The sequence below is a fragment of the Thamnophis elegans genome, chromosome Z, assembly GCF_009769535.1.
Source record: "Thamnophis elegans isolate rThaEle1 chromosome Z, rThaEle1.pri, whole genome shotgun sequence".
NCBI lineage: Eukaryota > Metazoa > Chordata > Lepidosauria > Squamata > Colubridae > Thamnophis > Thamnophis elegans.
Genome location: NC_045558.1, coordinates 105,205,413 through 105,227,030, shown reverse-complemented (window position 1 = coordinate 105,227,030; position 21,618 = coordinate 105,205,413). Strand labels below are relative to the sequence as shown.

The window sequence follows — 21,618 nt, the reverse complement described above, 5'->3', positions numbered from 1 at the left end:
GGAAGCCAACTCACTATTATAAGATAATGATCCATGAATTGGGACTTATAAGACACCAGGATAAAATATAGTGAAAAACAGATCACTTGATAAACAGTAACCTAACATAAGATAAACAGACTGGTTAGGATACTGGAAGATGTGAAATTGTGTGTGAGACACCCTGATCTAAAAAGCCCATATACTGTATAACTGCAAAGGGATAATATGGAATCAATACTTCAAAAGAAGATTGGGATTTTCTTTTGTCTGTTAATCCCGCCTCCTTTTACAGGCTGCCTCTCTTTGGCCACATTGGAGTAAGTGGGGCCTGATAATCCCCCTACTATCTTTTTTTACTGCCTTCAGAGGAATCCCATAGTGTGTGTGTAAATTTTTTTAATCCAAGGAGATTGTTGCGGTGAATTTAAAGATTGAAATACTTCTATGAGTCTTTTCATCTTTTTTGCATCTTAAAATCAAGCCCTCCCCTTTGGCTAATGCGTAATCCACTGCTGCAAAATATGACTACTTTTGAAAATTAATCTGAAGATTAGCTGTTGATTGGGAGAGTTTGTTTCCCTGGTAAATGAATGTCTCTCTGTCTGTCTGTTTATCTCCTTGGCTTCTCAGACAACTAGTGATTCCAATAGAGTGGCAAAATCCTGCCATCCAAATTATTCCACCTTAGTTAATTCTTGAATTATATCTCCCCAAGGGCATCACAAATCAACAAACTTTAAATAAAAACCAAGCAGAAAACTTGGAGAACACAAGCACCAATAATTTTAAGCTTCTAATATTACTCACACCCAACTTGCTGCATTTATCATAAGCACTAAACTCTTGAAAAAGTCTGCTGTATGAGGATGATGGTTGAACTGGCAGCCTGTCCATCTGGAACATGTGATAGAAATAATTATCCCAGTGTATCTTAAATAATTGCTGTCTGTGACCATATGTCGCATAACCTAACCCTCTGTTCATTTTTTCTGTCCATTTTTCATGTCGTGAGAGCAGCACAGATGGGCCTTTTCTCCAGTGGGATCATCATAAATGTAGACATTGCTTTCTATCTCTATGGGACCATTTGTGTCAGATGTTGTTTTTGCATGTGCAGCAATTGGCTGGAACAGGAGTGAATGGTAGGTGGGGATTGTTTGTCCAAGGGATTATCTTTGGTTTGTTTGCTAAGGTTTGTAGCATATTCCCAAGAGCTTTATAAACATAGCATGGAATGGTGTTTCAGCTGCCACATATTTGGCTCATTGGAGTTCTAGCTATATCCTTCCTCTAATAGTCAGATTCCTGTATCTACAATATCTAATATAAAACAGGAAGAGCTCTGTTGGATCAGATTGAAGGTTGTCCTAAACTCGGTCTTCCTTGTTTTAATTTTCACAGTAACCAAAGATGTCCATAGGAAGTCCACAATATAAGACCATGTTTTTGTTTCTAAGGCTTCTACTTCTTTTTTGGTAGGGAACTTACCAGTTGTGTGTGTGTGTGTGTGTGTGTGTGTGTGCGTTTTAGAATTATCACATTTGGGAAGATTTTTTTATTTTTACAACAGCTTCCCCACATGCCGTAACTCTAACCTTAATTGGTCACTTTCAGATATTTAATATGGTTTGTGTTCACACAATATTGCTCGTCTTTCCTTAGGTTGGTTTTTGAACCTACCTATTGTGTCTTAGAATTATATATGAATTAAGCATTGTCTTCTGAAATTCTTGTGTTGCCTGCTAAGCTAGAATTTGTAAAATGGATACTGAAGTTGAAAGATGTAAAAAGATGCTAAAACTGAAACAAACAACAACATATTTACCTAAATTGCCTCCAATAATTACTTACAATACCAGGGGACTTTCCTCCCATGTGCCATGGTGAGCCCCTGTTGCAAGGATGGTCTCCAGAATTCAACTCACAAATGGTTGCTTTCTATGGGCAAGTCCTGAGATCTCTCTTTTCCCCTCTACCCCAGGAGTTGCTCAGTTTAGGCATTAACAACGGAAGATTAGGATTAAGTATCTAGCTGGGACTGAGCGCTTGCTTCAACAAAAGAGAGGAATAATGATCTGATTGATGTTAGAACTGGAAATTTGTTATCTCACAGCTTGCAAGAGTAAATAGGAGGACCTAGCCTGTCTAAGCAGTCTTTCTTCCAGTATTAATAGAAAAATGCAGGTCAATCCTAGGACATGGAGTTATTCGTCAGGTCATGGGTTAAAAATCCTGTCTCAAACAATACTGAAGGAGCAACAATTGCAGGAAGAAAAAATATTGTAAAACAAATTAATCTCATGACACTGTGAATAAAAAGCGGATGTGGAAGTTGCTTGGATTAGAGTGAAAAAGAAAGTTACCTTACAGAATGCCACAGAAGCGTGTGAAGTTATATTGGAAAGTATGAAAGAGCAGGCATAGTGAAATGGTGAAGTGAAAGAAGCTGTGAATACAGCTTCTACAATTTTAAAGGTCTCTTTAAATATAGTATGAATTGGATGTCAATATTTTCAGTTTACACTTTAATTTTTTTTAAAGATAAATCACCTATATGAAAAAAATGCAAAAATATTATTGAATAAGGATTGCACTTCATTGTACTTTGATATACAATACCCATAAACATTTAATGTTTCATATATTTCTAACCACATTTTTTAATCAGTCATTAAAAAAGCCGAGGTGGCGCAGTGGTTAAATGCAGCACTGCAGGCTACTGCTAGATAAGCAGTTCAGCGGTTCAAATCTCACCGGCTCAGGGTTGACTCAGCCTTCCATCCTTCCGAGGTGGGTAAAATGAGGCCCTGGATTGTTGGGGGCAATATGCTGACTCTCTGTAAACCGCTTAGAGAGGGCTGAAAGCCCTATGAAGCGGTATATAAGTCTACTGCTATTGCTATTTACTCCCTTTAGAACTATACCATAAATCTGCCAAATTTTCTCCCCTTTCTTCATCTATGTTTTGACATCTGAGAAAGAGTTCCAGTTCATCGATCTCTCCTTTCCGTATTTTGCACTTGTCGTTTCCCTCCACTCTCAATTTGCTGTCAGTGTCAACAATTTTTGCATCACTTTCATATGGCTTTGTGGTTTTTTGAACTCTGTCCTCAAACTTCATCATTGTTTTATAAGTATTCTCAACTCTTCCCTCCGTATTTTCTGTATTTTGATCTATAATTTCAAGTCTCTTTTCAATTCTCTCTGTGGTTATTAAAACTTTTTGAATTTCTAACATAATTCTTTGCAATGTTGGTTCCTTTTCTTCTTCATATTGTACCATTTTTCCAGGTTATAAACACTGCCACTAAAATATCCAAGGCTTTGCTAGGTTTCAAACAAATTCAGTGAAATTTTTCAGGTCAAGGCTTTCTCTTTTCTTCAATGGAATACTTGTATAAACAAAACTTTTCCACTGACCCTTTCAGTAAACAAAGCCAATAGCTTTGTAATATCAGATGTTGCCAAGCCTCTAGCTTCTAGATGGCAGTTACATCTTTTCCCTCTGTTTTTGCCTCTCTGTCTAAACTCTGAACTCCAGAAGAGGAGAAAAAAATTGTTTAAAGATTACGATCCAGCAGAGCCTCGCGAGGAAAGAGACTTTTAATCCACGAATACAAAAAATGGGAAGAAGGAAAAAAAAAAGACCAGTCCAGTTTAAAAGTAAGAGGCATTTGTAAAAAGTCCATCCATAGAAAACAAACAAAATTAAAGTGGAAAAGATAACATGATAGTTTTAAATCAGGGGTAATTCGCCACTTGCTTTCTTCTGTCTTCAATTTTATTTTGACTCTAAGTCTTTTGGGTTTTCTCTTCTCTAATAATAAAGATTTTTCTCACCATTTCGGCACACTGTCTCTCCTGTTCTGCTTCCGTTTTAGGGGCTTGTCCCAACCTTTGGCAGCCATGGCTGCTTCTCTTGTAGCTGGCAAAAAGAGCTTTCTCCTGGATCGATCAGGGACTTGCGATGTCTCTTGAGATCATCAGAACATGCTCTTCTCTATCACCGTTCTTTCAGAATGATTTAGATCCAAAAAGGACCACCAGGAACAGAGATATCGACAGCAATCCTGGAGCCCCAAGATTGCATGTCGTGTCGTAGCGATGTCAAACACAGCTTCAAGTACGTACATCTTAAGTTAAGCGCTTCATCTTAACCAAGAAAGCTTTAAGTTTTTTCACTTTTCAAGATCTATAAACTCTAAACTCTAAGCTCTTTATAGTTTTCCATAGTTTTGATATATTTCTTCATTGTTGCCTGTCACATGTTTCACTTAAATCTATTATCTGACAGCCAGATAATACCTGACAGCTAGGAAATCTTCTTGGGTTAAGTATATTGTAAACATTTTTGTTCTTTGAACATAGTTTTTTTTTTTATCCAAAGAATTCACCAAAGCTTTGGTTTATTTTCATTAGATGTCTTATTGCACTTGATGGTTGTGTAAATACTACATCTTGCATGAGATTTGCATAACATTTGGTTTATATTTTTCTCTATGGAATTTGAGACCAGATATTTGTTTGCTGCCTCAAATCTTTTCTGCCAATATTTCTAAAGCAATGATAAATAATAGGAGGAAAAATTGACTCTCTGTGCTCAATAGCTTTGTTGATCTGAATATTTGCAGAAAGTGCACTTTTGGCCATGATCTTAATGTTTGCTATTGATGCAGTTTTGGCTCATGCTCTAAACCAAGCTTGGGTAAATTATTGAAAGATGGGTAAGTCTTCTCCAGGATCTATTTTGTTCAGGAGTGCAAATAAAAACATGCCCTATGAGATCAAAAGCTTTTCTGTAACTTGCAAAATTAGTGGTGCCCATTTTCTATAAAATAATAATAATATATTCTATTGTATTAATCAATAAATCTGGTTTATTAATTATAAATCTCATTTATGTTTCTCTTCAGTACATAGCCTGTTTGATTGATATATATTATTTTGGAAATTCATTTCTTTAATTGTTTTATAAAAAATTTATAGTCAATATTCAGCAGGGAAATTAATTTGTCTGCATTGCTGTGGTTTGTACTAGGCTATTCATTTCACTGTAAATCAAAATTATGTATTCTTCTTTCCATATTTATAGTACTGCCATTGCCTCTTCACTTAATTCATTGGGTTTGTCAGTGGTTCCAACAATTCCTCAAAGTTGCTCATAGTCAAATTGTTGTTTGACTTCTTGAAATTCTTTCATAGTGGTCTTGTTGGTTTAGTTCTATGCATTTGTTATAATTCTATTGTTTTGGTTTCTAGTTCTCTCCCCTCCCCATCTGTTATGTTCTTTTTCATTTTGCCACTTGTTTAATAAAAAGACCCTTCAGATATGCTTTACTTTCTTCCCATATGGCAGGAGCAAAGTTCTTGGTGTTCTATTTATTTGGAACAATATTTTCAAAACCTTTTTTTAATTTTGGTAGAATACTGTCACAAATTAGTTGTAAATGGTTAAGAATTGAGCAGGAAGTATGACAATATGTGTTACATGATGTCTCCTTGGATATTCTGGATAAGACATGCTTGTGGTAATGTTAGAGTTGAAGATGTGAATGTATGTGTACCTTTGCATGCAGATGATGTTGGCTGAGAATGCAAATGATTTGTACCAAATGTCTGTTTCCTTTTATGTTGCATAAATGATAAAAAAGTAGATAGATGAATTTGTGTACTTCGGGAGAGTATTTACTAAGGATGAGTAAACGAATTGAAACTTTTAAGCTTTCAAATACAGACACGACAGCTGATAGTATATAATCTATTGTGAGAAAGTAATATTTATCAAAATAAACTAAAATAGATGAGTATATTTATGCTTCTACCCACTTTATTATATAGAGATGAGAATTGGGTAGGAAAAAATATAAAAATAAGTAGAATGCCAGGTAAATGGGGTACAAAAAGAGTCTAAGGTAAAAGAAGAAAATATGGTCCCAAAAATGAACAGCTGCTGGATGAATGTGGCCTGAGTAAAAATTAAATATGTATATTTATATATATATTGTTATATGTTGAAGTATTTATTTGAGAGATTGAAAAAAGACCAGATTGCAAAGCAAATGTATTATAGAAAAAATAAACGGGTTGAAAGAAAGGAGAAGACAGAGAAAGGCATGGTTACATGTAGCTGATGGAACCCTCTAAAACAAAGAGAGGAAATATATGAAATGGTTTGATGAATAATATTGACATAAATTAGCTTTATCTCTGTATTTCTTTTCTTTTTGTTTTCCTTTAAATTTCTTATTCATATTCTGCTTTGTATGAATGCTTCCTATGAAGCGGAAGATGTATATGCATGTATGACTTAGAGCAGAAATCTTCAAACTTGGAAACTTTAAGACTTGTGGACTTCAACTCCCAGAATTCTCCAGCCAGCATATCTTCTGGAAGTTGAAGTCCACAAGTCTTAGTTGCCAAGTTTGGAGACCCTTGACATAGAGTAATGTATGAATGCAACCACTAAATTTGCATGAGATTAATTTTGCTCAGTGCAAGCACATCCAAACTTTGTAGTGTTGTGACCCCCCCAGAAAAATAAATGATTGCATTTGACTCCCCGTCCCCTAAATAAAACAAAATAATGACTGAGTAAAAATGCTGCAATTGGATAGAAGGCTAGGTCCTGGATTTATCCATCTCTTGTACATCTCTTGGAGGTTGCAAGTCCATAGCAGAATTGCTGTAAAGTTGAATTGGATTTTCACATCATCTTTTTTTTTTCTTAAACCAGATAGCTTTACAAAATTTTTGCAACTTCCTCCTCCCCAAACTACTTAATTGAACTACAACCTACTAGGTCTGGAACCCCTAACTTGAATGCAGCCCTTCTCTCTAATAAACCATGTTTTATATAAGGGCAGCTAGTAGAATCTGCAGAAATATTTAAGTAGGAAAATAAGAGCTTCTCTTCCATTATTTCTGTTTTTGGTTTCCTCCACTGGCTATTAGAAGAGAACTTGATTTCATCCCTGTTCCTTCTCTGTATTCATCTGTTCTTTTGAAAACTTTATTTATTTTACATAGAACTTACTGCTTTTAGAAAGGGCTGGCAAATAAAAAAGGCTTTAAAAATGAAACATTTCATAATGTGTGGGCTGGAAATAGGTTGTTTTTGTCCTAAATGCTTTAAGAACTGAAATATTTTTTAATAGCAATGGACTGAGAATAAGGGGATGGGATGGGGATGGTTTGAACTCTGTGTTGAAATTTTAAAATTGCCAAAATGAAATAAGAGCTAGAACACTAGAAGAAATGGAAAGTATTGAATAATTGAAATGTAAGTCAGGCAAGCGGGTTGTCTACTGAAAGAGAAAATCTGCTTTCAGGAACTAATTAGGAGATTATATAAATGCTAACAGTCAGACCAGATGTAAAAAGTTATTTCTGGCATTAATAAAAGGCACATAGGGAAATCCACATAGGGATGGTGAAAGCACAGCTTTTGCAGCACATTGTCTTAGCCAAAAAACAACACAGATACACACATGTAGGATGAAGGAGATCTATGTGCAGTAGAAATTGGTGCTGTAAAAATTAGACATTTCAATAATATCTGAAATCTATGGCCACATAAAGGCTAAATTCTATAATACTTGACTGTGTTTCTGAATAAGTCTCTGAACCAAAACTGGGAAAATGAGCTTGTAGCAAAGAACAGCTAGGCAGGGAGCAGGTATTAGATTTATTAGGCTAGTCATCTGTGTACTTGCAGATACCTCCAAGTTCTCAGGTATCCATTTTTTAAAAAATGTTTTAATTAAGAAATGAGAAATCTATCTACTACACAGCTGACTACCATCTTACAAGATGATCTTTTATTTCCAGTAATGCTTAGTTATTTAGTAATTCTTAGTTTATCCAAAGAACAATTTTAATATGGGCATGAGTTCCAGGATGGGAGACAACAGGGATGCCCACAGATTCTGGTAAAAAAAGTTAGATAGCAGCCATACAATCATACGATTGTATCTGCAATCTACATTCTCACAGGCAAGATTTTGATTTCACCCATTGTGGATGCTATCTTTTTTAAACTATATGCAATAGACACTTCTGGCATTGGCTGAGCATTTGATGTATTGGGAGCTTCTGAACTTTCCCAACAACATCTCTAATCCTCCAGCAAATGATTTTGAATTGAAATAATTATTGAGAAGTAACCGAGAAAGATGGTTGGATCCCAATGTTGTGTCAGTGCATATGTTTCTACAAGGATTGTATTCACATGGTTACAATCTACATTCAGTGGAAATAGAGCACCATGCATTAGATCAGGGGTCCCCAAACTTGGCAACTTTAAGACTTGTGGACTTAGCTGGCTGGAGGATTCTGCGAGTTGGAGTCCACAAGTCTTAAAGTTGCCAAGTTTGAAGACCTGTGCATTAGATGGTGTGTGCCACATAGAAATCGGATGACACCTCTCCCACTAGGGGCATTATATTCTAAATAGATAAAGCACATCAGAAGGAACCTTGAAAGCAGTGGGATCATCCCATCTGAAGGAACCTTGCAAGTCATCTGAGCCAATCACAGCTGAACTCATGATTTATAATGCATGATATGACTACAATATTCTTGATAGATGGTTGTCCTCCCCTGCTTAGATGTTAATAAAACTCTAAATGTAACCGACTTATTAAGCCACAGTTCATTCCAGCTGAAAAAAAAATACTCTGACCCTTATAACCTTTCAGTTTGTGTTTGTAATTTTATTTACTTTAAAAAGAAACCAGGTCTTCATTCACTCATACAAAGCAAGGGTAGGCACTAAAAAAATATTTTCAGTATTTTAAGCAAGCAATTTCAACTATAAGAAACAAAAAATGAAAGTTAGATAGAACAGGAAGAGTCTAGTTGCCATAAAACTGGTCAGATCTGTAAAGCAGAACTGACAGATCACTTTAAACCAGCTGTTGAGAAGTTTAGCTGACACCAGAGTATTTATCCGCTGATTTACAATACAGCTCTGCTTATGCAAGAATTATCTGCATGGGAAAGCTGTTGGAAGGAAATATTTTCTAAAACCTAGCCTCAAAAGGCAGTCTAGGCTATGCAAAATAAAACTTTGATAAGCCTGAAAATATTTTGGAAATAAATACTTTGAGCTGATGAAGCAAAAACTGAATTGTTCCACAATAACACAAGATATATTTGAAGACAAAAAGATGAGCAATTCATAAGAAAATAATACGTTGCAGGTTATTATGCTCTAGTGTAGTTTTGCTATGCGTTGGGCTTATGTGGCAGCCAATAGCAAAGAAGTTGGAAACTTTAGCAAGTCAGTCTCATATACCTCCAAATTAATTGTGAAATATTTACAGAAAAGGAAAATAATGGTTTTGAAATGGCCTTCATAGTCCCAATACTTGATATTATTGCAAATCTTTGGGAAAATCTCAAACGTGCAATACATACAAGGAAACTTAAGAAAAGAAGATCTTCAAGGAACAGTGAGAAAAATTATTAGTAGGAAGACTCTGAGCTAGAGAGAGGTGTTGCAAAGTACTGATTGAAACAATGTCCAAATACTTCACCATAGTAGAAACACTGAGGGAGGAGGGGAGACAGTTAAATTGATAAAGAAGTCAATGACACATATTTTTGAGCGTCTATGGATATAGGCATCTAGTTACAACTATGTGTTTGGTATAATGGTTAAGGTACTTGTTAGAAATTCAGAGATAATAAATTCTAATCCTGCCTCAGACACAAAGCTAGCTGGGTGTTCTTAGATCATTAAATTTCCCTCAGCCCTAGGAAGGAGGCAATGGCAAAAGATTTCTGAAATCTTGCCAAGAAAACTGCAGGAACTTGTTCGGGGCACAATGTCGCAAAGCTAGTTATTTAACTATTAAAAGATCCTGTTAGGGCAAACTTTGCAAATCATTACAATATAATATGTTGATTGAGAATTGATGAAGTTGTAGTTCAACATTTTGGGAGGTGTTTGAACTGATAAAGTGTACTGTGACGGGAAGTTGGCTCCTGTGTTTTTGCTCATCTACGTACTCTAAATTCTGTTGCCTCTGGCATAATACACACTTCTAAGTACTTACTGAGAGGAAGTTACCAGTGATAAAAGAGCAAGCATGGGTTACTCAACTCTTTTGAGATATTTATTCTAAGATCTCTAGTCACTAGTTGCATATCTTCTACTATAACATCACTGCTGCTCTCCTGGGGGAAGCATAGATGATGCATTGCTATCACATGAACAAAAAATAACCAGAGGTGTGGCTGAGAGGCATGTTGTTGGGCTGAAGAAAGATAGTGAGGTGTTTTTTTGTTTCTTTTTGGTGAGGGGTAGGCCGCTCTCTTTGTGATTTGTAAAAAAATGTGGGTAAACTAATAGTATGACATTACAGCAGGCATAAGAGATATATCTCTTCTCTGGATCATCGCAGCCAAAGACACCCTCAGATGAGTTAGAGAAATCTTTCTGACAGCAGTGCTGTTTTCTTATAACTTTTCTTTTGCTTCTGATTTGCCTTATTTTGTCATCGGTGTCATTCCTAGCCCTGTTCACTCTGCCATGCAAAGCAAAATGTTCTACCGTCACGTCATCTAAACTTGACGACTTCTCTCTCCCAGATACCACAAGGACCAAGAAGAGTCATGAAAAGGAGGGCGTAGAATACAACTTTGTTTCAAAACAATCATTTGAGACTGATATACAGCACAACAAGTAAGCTTTGCTCTGAAGTACTTTCACTACCTCTGAGGTACTTTGCTCTGAAAGTATGTCTCTTCTTGTATTAAGCCCTATTCATGTCCTGTATCCTCTGAGAGTCTTAACTAAAGTAGCTCTCCTTTGCTGATAGAGACTTTAATTTCATGGGTAGAAGAGCTTTGACAAGCATATTTTATCTAAGTTGGGGCTATAATAATGGAGAAATTTTGTTGGGCTCTAAATGTTCTCCAGATTGGGATGGGAGCAAAGAGATCTTATTAAGGCTGGGTTTGTTTTACTTAATATGTTGAATTAATTGTATGCACTATGTTGTATATGGCAGTTTCCTGGTTCCACTAGGGTGTACCCTACTCGGTTCTGATCGGTTCCTGCTTGACAGCCGGCATATATAAAGAGCTGTCAAGCAGGGTCTCAGTGTTGCCATTATCTGAGACATGCGCCTAGTGAAATGCCATGTTGGCAACCTGTTAGCAATAAACTGTTAGTATTAAGAGATCTGGCTTGCCTCAGTCCTTCTCTCCACCCGAGTTCCCCCCCCCCACCCGAGTTCTCCCCGATAGAACACACTCCTATGCTGCATTTCTGCCAATTTCTCAACACTTCCCAAAATTAGACAGTGTTCTGTGTCTGATCCAAAATCTCTTCTTGCCTGAACTTTCCTAGTTTGCCTTTGCTCGAAGGGGGAAGGGGAGGAAACTGAACAATCATCTTAGTACACAAAATTGAAGACCTTTGCTCCATGTGCCATGCTTCTTTTGGTACTCCAGATTTGCCGGAATTGCATTCCCCGAGAGATTTATGCTAAATAAACATTCTGGGATTTGAAGTTGCAACATATCTAGAGTTCTGGGGATCACTGCTTTAAGAGTCAAGCAGTACCATAGGCTGAGGGTATTAAAAGGTCCCTCCGCATGCTAATGCTGAACAGATCTGAGATTACTGTATTTTCCCGAAAATAAGACAGGGCCTTATTTTCTTTCGACCCATGAAATAAGTGCTTAGCCTTATTTTCGGGGAGGTGTTATTATTTTTGAGGTGCCAGAGGTGGCGAGCGTGGTCACCTCATGGCTGCTACTGTGTTGCAATATTTTTGGGGAGGGCTTATTGTAGTGAATGTGCTCAAAAGCCTGATTGGGTTTATTATCTGAGGAGGTCTTATTTTCAGGAAAACAGGGTAGTTTTATATTAGTTTTGACTTCAGAATGCTATAATGTTTGTTTATGTTTTGGAAAGTGACTAGATGTCTCTAGGTATAAGATTTCTTGTGTGTGTATGCTTTCTAAGCATTTGCTCTTTCCTTGATGAAAGTGAAATGTTCAAAAAGAGTCATCCCTTTTAAATCTTGTGGCCTGAAGCAAATTATTAAAAATAGAAAAGACAAAGACGAAGTAAACAATTTTATGCTATAATAAACATTTAACACGTTTGCATGCTGCACTCTCTTTTGAGGTTGGTGTTCTGTTTTGCTTTTTCTCACTTAATTCCCTCACAATTTTCAGGTTTGTAGAACATGGAGAATATAAGGAAAATCTTTATGGGACAAGCCTGGAGGCGATACAGTCTGTCATGTCTAAAAATAAAGTTTGCCTTGTGGATGTTGTGCCTGAGGTAAATTAACATTTAAAAGAAAACCTGTGCTCCAGATTTGCTTTTCAGTTTAGGGTCGATCGTAACCATGGACAACATATGGCCTTTAGAAAGAAATTAGTGTGTAGCAAGAACTGTGACAAATAACAGACACATTACAAGTTAATTTCCTTGTGGAAATATGCTGTGTTATTTTCAGATGTGCCTTGTATCATATATTTTTATAATGTTTTTGTTACTTGGCACTGCTACATCTATCATTATCTCCTGGTCCTTGATTACCCCAAGATGTCTGGTTGATACCTGTCTGACCATCTGGATCTGGAAGTCTCACAGAATTTTAGCCCTATTATTCTCCTCAACCTTCTGTGGTATCTCTCATTTGAACTTGGGAGTTCATTATGTTCAGGAACATCTGGACCATATACATTCCAGATGTTCCTGGACATAATGCCAATTACCTGGTTGTGCTGTTCGGTGTATATTGTTCCTGCCTGCAACTTACACCTGACACTATGTGTTTGTCTCTGAGGCCTGTCTACAAAGTCTGCACCTATAATATCCAAGATAAATACAAATTATATATATATGTGTGTGTTATATTTATGCTGATAAATAAATAAAGGGAGACTAGTATAGATCTATTTCAAGCTATTTAGCTCTCATCAGCTAGCCACACCCTTGTTGGGAATCGAACCTGTGCTCTATTGCCTCTTAGGCAGATGTGTTAACCATTGAGCTACACAGCTCGACTCCTTATCAGCCAGCCAGGGTGAGAGGTATATATTTAAAGTCACAACCCCTGGTATGCCCAAATATGGGAGGAAGGTCACACATCCACTCTCTGTGACGAGCCGAAGACAGAGAGTGGAAGTGTGACCTTCCTCCCATATTTGGGCATACCAGGGGTTGTGACTTTAAATATATATATATATATATATATATATATATATATATATATATGTATGTATGTATGTATGTATGTATGTATGTATGTATGTATGTATGTATGTATGTATGTATGTATATGTATATATATAGTTGTTTCGACGAAGTCTCATTCGTCATCTTCAGGCGGCTTCAGACTACTTCAGGTTTGGTGTTTCCAGGAGTAGTGTGAGATCTCGGCTGTTTGTTGCTTTTAACTGCCAGTAGGGGATTAAATTTTAACTGCCAGTAGGGGATTAAATTTTAACTGCCAGTAGGGGATTAAACTGATTGGGTGGGGGCTTGGCTGTTTCTTGATTAGGTGGAGGTGTGTCCTTATTTGGTGGCGGTGTGTTCTGTTCTGATTGTTTGGGGGGTTTGTGTTACATGTGAACAGAACACACCGCCACCAAATAAGGACACACCTCCACCTAATCAAGACACAGCCAAGCCCCCACCCAATCAGTTTAATCCCCTACTGGCAGTTAAAAGCAACAAACAGCCGAGATCTCACACTACTCCTGGAAACACCAAACCTGAAGTAGTCTGAAGCCGCCTGAAGATGACGAATGAGACTTCGTCGAAACGTCACCAAGACATCTCCAATTCTACGCGGGAGAAAACCCGAACAACTAGAGACCTACATACTAACACCCGCGAAAACCTCAGAAAACACACACACACACACACACACACACACACACACACACACACACATATATATAGTGTCTTGGGTTCTAAATTATCTTCCTTTCCATATTTATCTTTTATTACTTTTAATAACTAGTGCATTTGGTTGGAAAAGCAAAACCGGGCCCATTTTCAAGCAAATAGCATTCAGTTGACCATCGGTTGAGTAATTATCATTTACTATTTAAGTTGAACAAATAAAAATGCTTCAGATAGTTTCAAAAAATATTTCATCAGTACTAGGCTTCTCTCCCAGATATTTTTAACTTTATTAATTTATAGGCCTTTTTATCCTGGTGTATATTATTGATGCTATTTATTAAGTGCCACTTTTATTATATTTATGGTTATATTATAAAGCAATATTACAGAAAAATTCAAGATTTCTTCAAAGAGTCTTTCAGGCCATTAAATCAAGAGAAATAATGACAATTTCTTTCCTTTAAGAAATTGCGGCTACAGATTTCTGTTTTGCATATTTCTGCTTCCAGGCAGTGAAGCACTTAAGGACAGCCGAATTCAAGCCCCATGTGGTCTTTGTAAAACCTCTTGTCTCTGAAAAGAAAAAGAACACGCCAGCCTCTCTGCTGACAGAGGACATTTTTGTCCCGCTTGTAAGTATTTTGTATTGAAAGGATGGTTTTATGCTAGGAGCTTGTAATGGGATGGACAACATTTACCTCTGCTAAGGGCTGTCTTCCCCGGAAGGCTATCTGTGTACAACACCAGAAATTGATCTGAAGGATGTGGTAGCTATGCAGACCAAAGTGAGTGTAGGATCACCCATTTTTCATTTTCGTTCTAAAGTTTTTATTGACTTCCTTGGATGCTCCTTCAATCCTCCTTTTCTCTCTTCTGTTGCCCTTGGCTTATGCATTCCAAAATTTCTTTTTACAGTATCCCCAGCAGTGTTTGCCTGTAGGGAGTCAGAGTCTGCAAGATGGTGGGCACAGTGTCATAATCCAATTCCAGACCTTTTGCGCTGACCGATGATCTCTGGCAGGCCAGGGATAGAGGACATTCCTCTATCCTGGTGCTCCTTGACCTTTCAGCGGCCTTCAATACCATCGACCATGGTATCCTTCTGCGGCAGCTGGAAGAGGTGGGAGTGGGAGGCACCGTTTTACGGTGGTTCTCCTCTTACCTCTCTGGCAGGTCGCAGTCGGTGTTGGTCGGAGGACAGGTCGACCCCTAGGCCCCTTATATATGGGGTGCCGCAGGGCTCGGTCTTGTCCCCCCTCCTATTTAATATCTACATGAAGCCGCTGGGTGAGATCATTCGCCGGCACGGGATTAAGTACCACCAGTACGCGGATGATACCCAGCTATATCTTTCCGCCCCGTGCCAACTCAGTGAAGCGGTGAAAGTGATGTGCCAGTGCCTGGAAGCTGTCAGGGTCTGGATGGGAGTGAACAAGCTTGCACTCAACCCTGATAAGACCAAGTGGCTATGGATGTTGCCCCCCAAGGATAGTCCAGATACTCCATCTTTAAGCCTGGGGGGTGAAACTTTACACCCCTCAGAGAGGGCCCGCAACTTGGGTGTTCTCCTAGATCCGCAGCTGACTCTAGAACACCATTTGTCAGCTGTGACCAGGGGAGCTTTTGCCCAGGTTCGCCTGGTGCACCATTTGCGGCCCTACCTGGACCGGGAGGCACTTCAAATGGTCACTCATGCCCTCGTCACCTCAAGACTTGACTACTGTAACATGCTCTACATGGGGCTGCCTCTGAAGAGTGTTCGGAGACTACAATTGGTCCAGAATGCAGCCGCGCAAGCGATACTGGGTGTACTGAGATACACCCATGTTACACCCATCCTCCGCGAGCTGCACTGGCTCCCCATCGGTCTCCAAACACGCTTCAAGGTCCTGGTTATCACCTTTAAAGCCCTACATGGCTTAGGACCCGGATATCTACGAGACTGTCTCCTGCCACATACCTCCCAGCGTCCGATAAGATCTCACAGGATGGGTCTTCTCCGGTGCCGTCGACTAGACAATGTCATCTGATGGCTCCTTGGGGGAGGGCCTTCTCTGTAGCTGCCCCAGCCCTATGGAACGATCTACCCCCAGAGATCCGGACCCTCCCCACTCTCTCGGCCTTCTGGAAGTCTACTAAGACCTGGCTGTTCCGGCAGGCCTGGGGCTGTTGACGTCAGGAACGAGGTCCAGCCCCACTAAGGTTGAGTGCATGATGTGTCTTTTTAATTTGTTCTCTTTCTATTTTAAATTTTTTAGTATTCTTTTAGAATCGTTCGACATTGTCTAGTCGACGGCACCCGGAGAAGACCCATCCTGTGAGATATAAATGTATTAAATCTTGAATCTTGAATCTTTCATAAATGTGGCAGTATCCCATGCACATATAAAAGGGGTATGACTTCGATCTTGATGCTATTCTCCTCATCTTGAGATTTTGATGCCTGTACTCCATGAATATCTCTGACTATATCTTGCCCATTGTTGCTTAGATTTCATTCTAAAGTCTTTGTTGTTGGAAAATTATACTCTGGTGATTAGATCCAGATTCTTATTATATACACTCATTAAGCTAAGCTATGGTTTACTTGTTTGGAATTCAATAAATCACTGTTCAGTGAATTTGCATATGGCTCTAAGCCATCAATCTAATTTTCAAATCTCAATGACTAGATTCATACAACACATTAAATGCAAACCAGACAAACCTCATAATGACTTAAATTTAATGTAATGGGTAAAGCTGATATTGATGCAAAGAATAAATCCATTGTAATCAGTGGGGCATAAATCCATCATGACTTAAATGTCTTTGATTTTCTAACTATTATTATAGTAGGTCTGGTTCCAACTGGTTGCATATTTAATGAATTCTTAAGTGAGTAGCAAATAAATGTACAGGCAAAGAAAAATGCCTTAAATTATTATACCTGTAACTCAACAAATTCAGGTTATTACAGATAATCCTTGATTTACAACCATTCATTTAGTGACTAAAGGTATAACAGCACTGAAAAAAAGTGTCATGACCGGTTCTTGCACTTATGATCATCACAATATCCCCACAGTCACTTGATAAACATTTGTGTTCTTGGCAACTGGCATGTATTGATGATGGTTGCAGTATCCTCAGGTCATGTGATTGCCATTTGGGACTTCTGCCATGCAAAATCAATGGAGAAAGCTGGATATGCTTATGGTGGCATGATTCACCTAATAACTGCACTGATTCGCTTAACAACTGTGGCAAAAAAAGGTTGTAAAATTGTGTGTGACTTACTTAACAATCACATTTTGCAACAAAAATTGTGCTCAGAAATCAACAACTATCTGTACTAAATTTCACTAACCAAATCTGCTTGCTGTAGCAGAATTACCCAATTGGATTCCTCCCCCCCCCCTTAGGAAGTGCCAAAAGGGTGTTGCAGCTCAAAACCAAATTTTAAAGAGCCAAGAATCCCTTTAAAAGATCCCAAGGTCCCAAGAGTCATTTCCTATTGTCTTTCTGTTCCATTTTGCAGGATGAGGAGCAGCAAGAGATGATGAACTCAGCAGCCTTCATTGAGGAACAATATGGCCACTTAATCGATACTGTCCTGCTGAAGGAAGATCTCCAGAGTGCCTGCAGCCAATTGAAAACCATATTGGAGAAACTGAACACAGACTGTTTTTGGGTGCCTGTCTCTTGGGTCAAGTTGTAGTCAGCCATGTTATGCCAAAAAAGAAGATGTATTCCTGTTTGATAATAATAATTTGTAAATAGAATGGATGGTTAAAAAGGGAAAAGCTTTGAAAGCTTTTGTTTGAAAAGCTGGAAAGAGAATCTGTCTGCAGCTAAAACCATATTCTGATTAATCACTTGATCTACAAGAATGGAGTGAAAAAATTGCACGATACAATCCAGGGTATGTGTGATTCCTTTTAGGCAGCAGTTCTAGATATTTGAATGCTGTTTCAAGCTCCGTGACCGAGATTCAAACTGGGGTCATCTTGACAAAGATTAAATAGCTGGGAAACATTACAGAGTAAATTATGCCAACTCTGAATCTTCCACAATCAATAATAAATGAGAGAGTCTTTCAATTAAGGGTTATAATATCAGATAATACAATAATATTCCCCGCTCCTCCTATTGGTTGGCCAAGCGGAATCAAAAGAGCATTAGAAGTGACAGTTGATACTTTACTAGAAGATAAGTCTTCCTGGCCACCTGCAAAGGCTTTAATAATTTTGTATGAAAATTAGCCATGCTGTATATTCTCTATATAACTATATTTTGAGACATTCGTGATTTAGTGGGATTTTCTCTCGGGATTATCTCAGTAAACTGCTTAAGCAATGTGTTAAATTATGAAGTCAAGGCATTGGAAAGTGTCTCAGTTCTAATCAAAGGACCACAAATTTCTCACGAGAAAAGCTGGAAAAGCATTTCTCCTCTATTTCTGCATTGTTATGGGCTGTAAATGCTGAGGTATCTGTTTTGTAGGCCAATCAGTTACCCATTTTAAGTCAGCTTTAACTTATGCAAGTGGTCTGAATTTTTAAAAGTGCAAAGGATGTTTGATATAAGCTCGACCTTGCAGAATGATAGCTGCAGAGCTATCATGAATCAGAACTACCCAATGTCCAAGCCTGTCTGTGACTAACATAATACTGGATTTGCTGTGCAAACATACAATTGGGCACAGACTTCAGCATCCAGAAATTCACTTTGAAGGCCAAGAAAAAATTTAGCTCTTCCAATGATTGAAAATGTATAGTTTTTGTTTGCTTTTCTGGACTTGGTAAATATCTGAAGTGGAACATCTTTCAATTCTAAGAATTGAGGTGAAGGACCATCAGAACTCTGAAGCACCACAGCTAGCCTTTTCCAGATCTCCCTATTCAGTATGATTGGGTCATCATAAACACATACAAGTTGTCCACCATGTTTTGCTTTGTTTAATTCTTCTTGTAGAATGATAATTTTTTTTGCAGATAATGTTGCTTCAGTGATTAAAAGGGAGGGTTAGTTCTTGTGAGAAAGTGCTTGACGTTTCTGTATTTTTCTTGTTCTCTTTTGTTCCACTTTTGTACTGGTTTTTCTGTTCCACTATGTTTTTTGTGCATTTCTCTGTAAAGAAAATATTTCCCATTGGAAAAAAATAATCATCAATTTTCCTAGAACTCTTCTAGAGCTTAACCACAGCATTTATCACCAGTCTGTCTTGAAGCAGAAATTATTGATGTACTTATTTAATTCTGTAGTTTTAAAATTGTGAGAATTGGGGCTTTGTTAAAAAGAATTATCATTGATATTGACTGAATATGGGTCATCAAGTTGGTGTCAGTTCTTAGCAACCATATAGATCATTCCTCCAGGTGGATCTGTTCCCAGGATACTGTAGTTCTTCAGATCTTCCAATGGTGTAATCTATCCCTGCAGTACCTGAGTCTGCCTTGTTGCTGGTCATTGTCTTTCCTTTCATCATTCTCAACATTACAGCTTCTCCAAGAGCCAGATGTCCTCGTGTGTGCAAAGTAGCATAACTTGAGCCTGGTCATTTGTGCTTTGAGTGATATATCATTAAGATTGATGATACTAGGCCAGGAGTGTCAGATGTACGTCATCACAACTTTTTTCCCTTGGCTAAAATAGGAGTGGGCATGGCCAGCACATGACATATCCAGCCTGCGGGCCATGAATTTGACAACCATGTACTAGGTGAACCTCTCTAGAAAACAGCTGGTTCACCATTATTAATCTTTTTGTGAATGAAACAAGGTTCTAGGATACATTGTCAATGGATGTGAAAGGCTGGTAGAGTTTGAGAGACTTAGCTAGCATCTGACACAAGGTATATGTTCACTTTATATATTGTATGTATGTGGTATACTATGGTAATTGCATTTATCCTTTACAAGTGTGGGAGAGAGACATATAGCTTGGAATGCAAGGAATTCCCCCCCTCCCAATTTCTCTCTGAACCCCTCATTCCTAAAATAAAAATTCCCCTTTGGTATCAAATACATAGTTTGGTTTGTAGAATATATCAACAAGCTGGTAGGAATTGTGTAACTAAGAATTCAAGTTCCCTAAAAGTGTTAGTCTTTTGCAAGAAAAATAATAATAGCTAATCAGTTAATTATTGCATACAATCTAGGTTTACAATAATTATTTTCTAGTCTCCTTCAGAAGACAAATTGAGGAGCAGAAGATGCTCCTTGAAGAGGAAAAAAAAAATCAAATCTTTGATACTAAACAACCACAACCCATTTTACAAATTGGATGTGGGAGAGGTTGGGTGTCAGTAGCAAGGCAAAATAATTCTTTTTAACAATGCATGAATGCAGCTAGAATATTCAAAACTCTTTTTAACAGTACATATGTGTGCAACTAGAATATTTTTAAAATTGTTTTTATGCAGAAGAGCGGCTTGTATGCCAGCAGTGCGCCTGACTGATGAGTTGCTTCTTTAAATAATTCACTTTGTTGTATCTGGGATAATACAATGAATTTATGCATTTAATACATGCAGTTTTTCAGAGAAATTTTTAGGAGGAGAACTGCTTGCTTTGATTTACCTCCATCCCCTTTCTGACATCTGACCCAAAGCTAGTTTCCTCTCCTTCTGAATATACAATTTCCACCCTCCCCCGTTGATATATTTCCCACCCTATTCCAGCATGCAGGATGTTTTCAATTGTATATACTTAAAACACAAAAGCTTAGCTCAGGTGTACAAGCGTGAATTCCCCTCTACTTTATGTATCCTTCTTTCACTTCTGAGTTTTAGGTTGGCTTAGAGAGGAGAAAAGTTTGGGGGAACTTACTGTATATTGGAAAACTGAAGTCATGGAATCGGTGTGGATAAATGATTGTACAGTAGTTAATTTTGCTTTAATCTGAAAGTCAATGAAATCTACACTGGTCTTCTGTGATTTGGCACTCGCCAAACATCTTTTAAAACTCACCAACCCAAGCATAGTAGTAGTAGTAGTAGTAGTAGTGTAGTAGTAGTAGTAGTAGTAGTAGTAGCAGCAGCAGCAGCTGCAGCTGCAGCTGCAGCTGTAGCCATTGGGAAGTGGTGAATTTCCACATTTTTCTCCTTTCCATTTTGGTCACCTTACTTGGACTATTGTCTCTACCTCTTCATGCCAACTTACCAACATAACATGCATTATGCAAATAAAATCCAACCCAATATTTCTTTAAAAATATGTAATATTTGCTCTCCCCATTTTTCCTTGTTTTCATTTTTCCTGAGCTGTGCATTAAGTCATGCCAGTCTATACAAGGCAGCTAAGTAACTTTGGATGATTAATAACTGGATATTTCCATATTTAGACTGTTCTGGATCTTATTTGGAAATAGCTATTTAATTCCCCCACAAATAAGTATCTATAGCAATGCACACATTCAGCTATCTGCTAATGCCAATACTATAAAATACATTCTAGAAGAAAAGTGTTTTAAAACAGGGTTAGCCTGAATAGCCCATGGCATTGCTCCTTGTTTACTATTTCCACAAATCGTTTTCTGCTCATGCATTTGTGTATGGAGGAACTTCTGTCTCTTCTGGCTGTAATTCTTTTGACTTGTCCCTAGATTCACATCTATAAGAACAAAAGTAGTATAAATGTGCAGGTAAGTAGGAGAAGTAGGAGTGTTGACTACTACTATTGGAAATGGATTAAAAAGAGAGATTATGTACTGAGCCTCAAAAGGTTAAAAGCCCCTTAAAAAACCCACAAAGAACTTGTATCTTACTAAACATT

The 21,618-nt window shown here is 37.9% G+C and overlaps 1 protein-coding gene across 1 annotated transcript in view; it reads left to right on the top strand.

Moving 5' to 3' along the window:
• The window catches only part of MPP3 (membrane palmitoylated protein 3), a 93,867-nt gene extending 74,000 nt beyond the window's left edge, over window positions 1-19,867 (top strand). The window contains exons 16-19 of the mRNA XM_032235848.1: window positions 10,576-10,669; window positions 12,175-12,283; window positions 14,371-14,493; window positions 17,382-19,867. Coding sequence (XP_032091739.1) covers window positions 10,576-10,669; window positions 12,175-12,283; window positions 14,371-14,493; window positions 17,382-17,561 — 506 coding nt within the window. The 3' untranslated portion in view covers window positions 17,562-19,867. The remainder of the gene's footprint in view (window positions 1-10,575; window positions 10,670-12,174; window positions 12,284-14,370; window positions 14,494-17,381) is intronic.
• The last annotated feature ends 1,751 nt before the right edge of the window (window positions 19,868-21,618 follow it).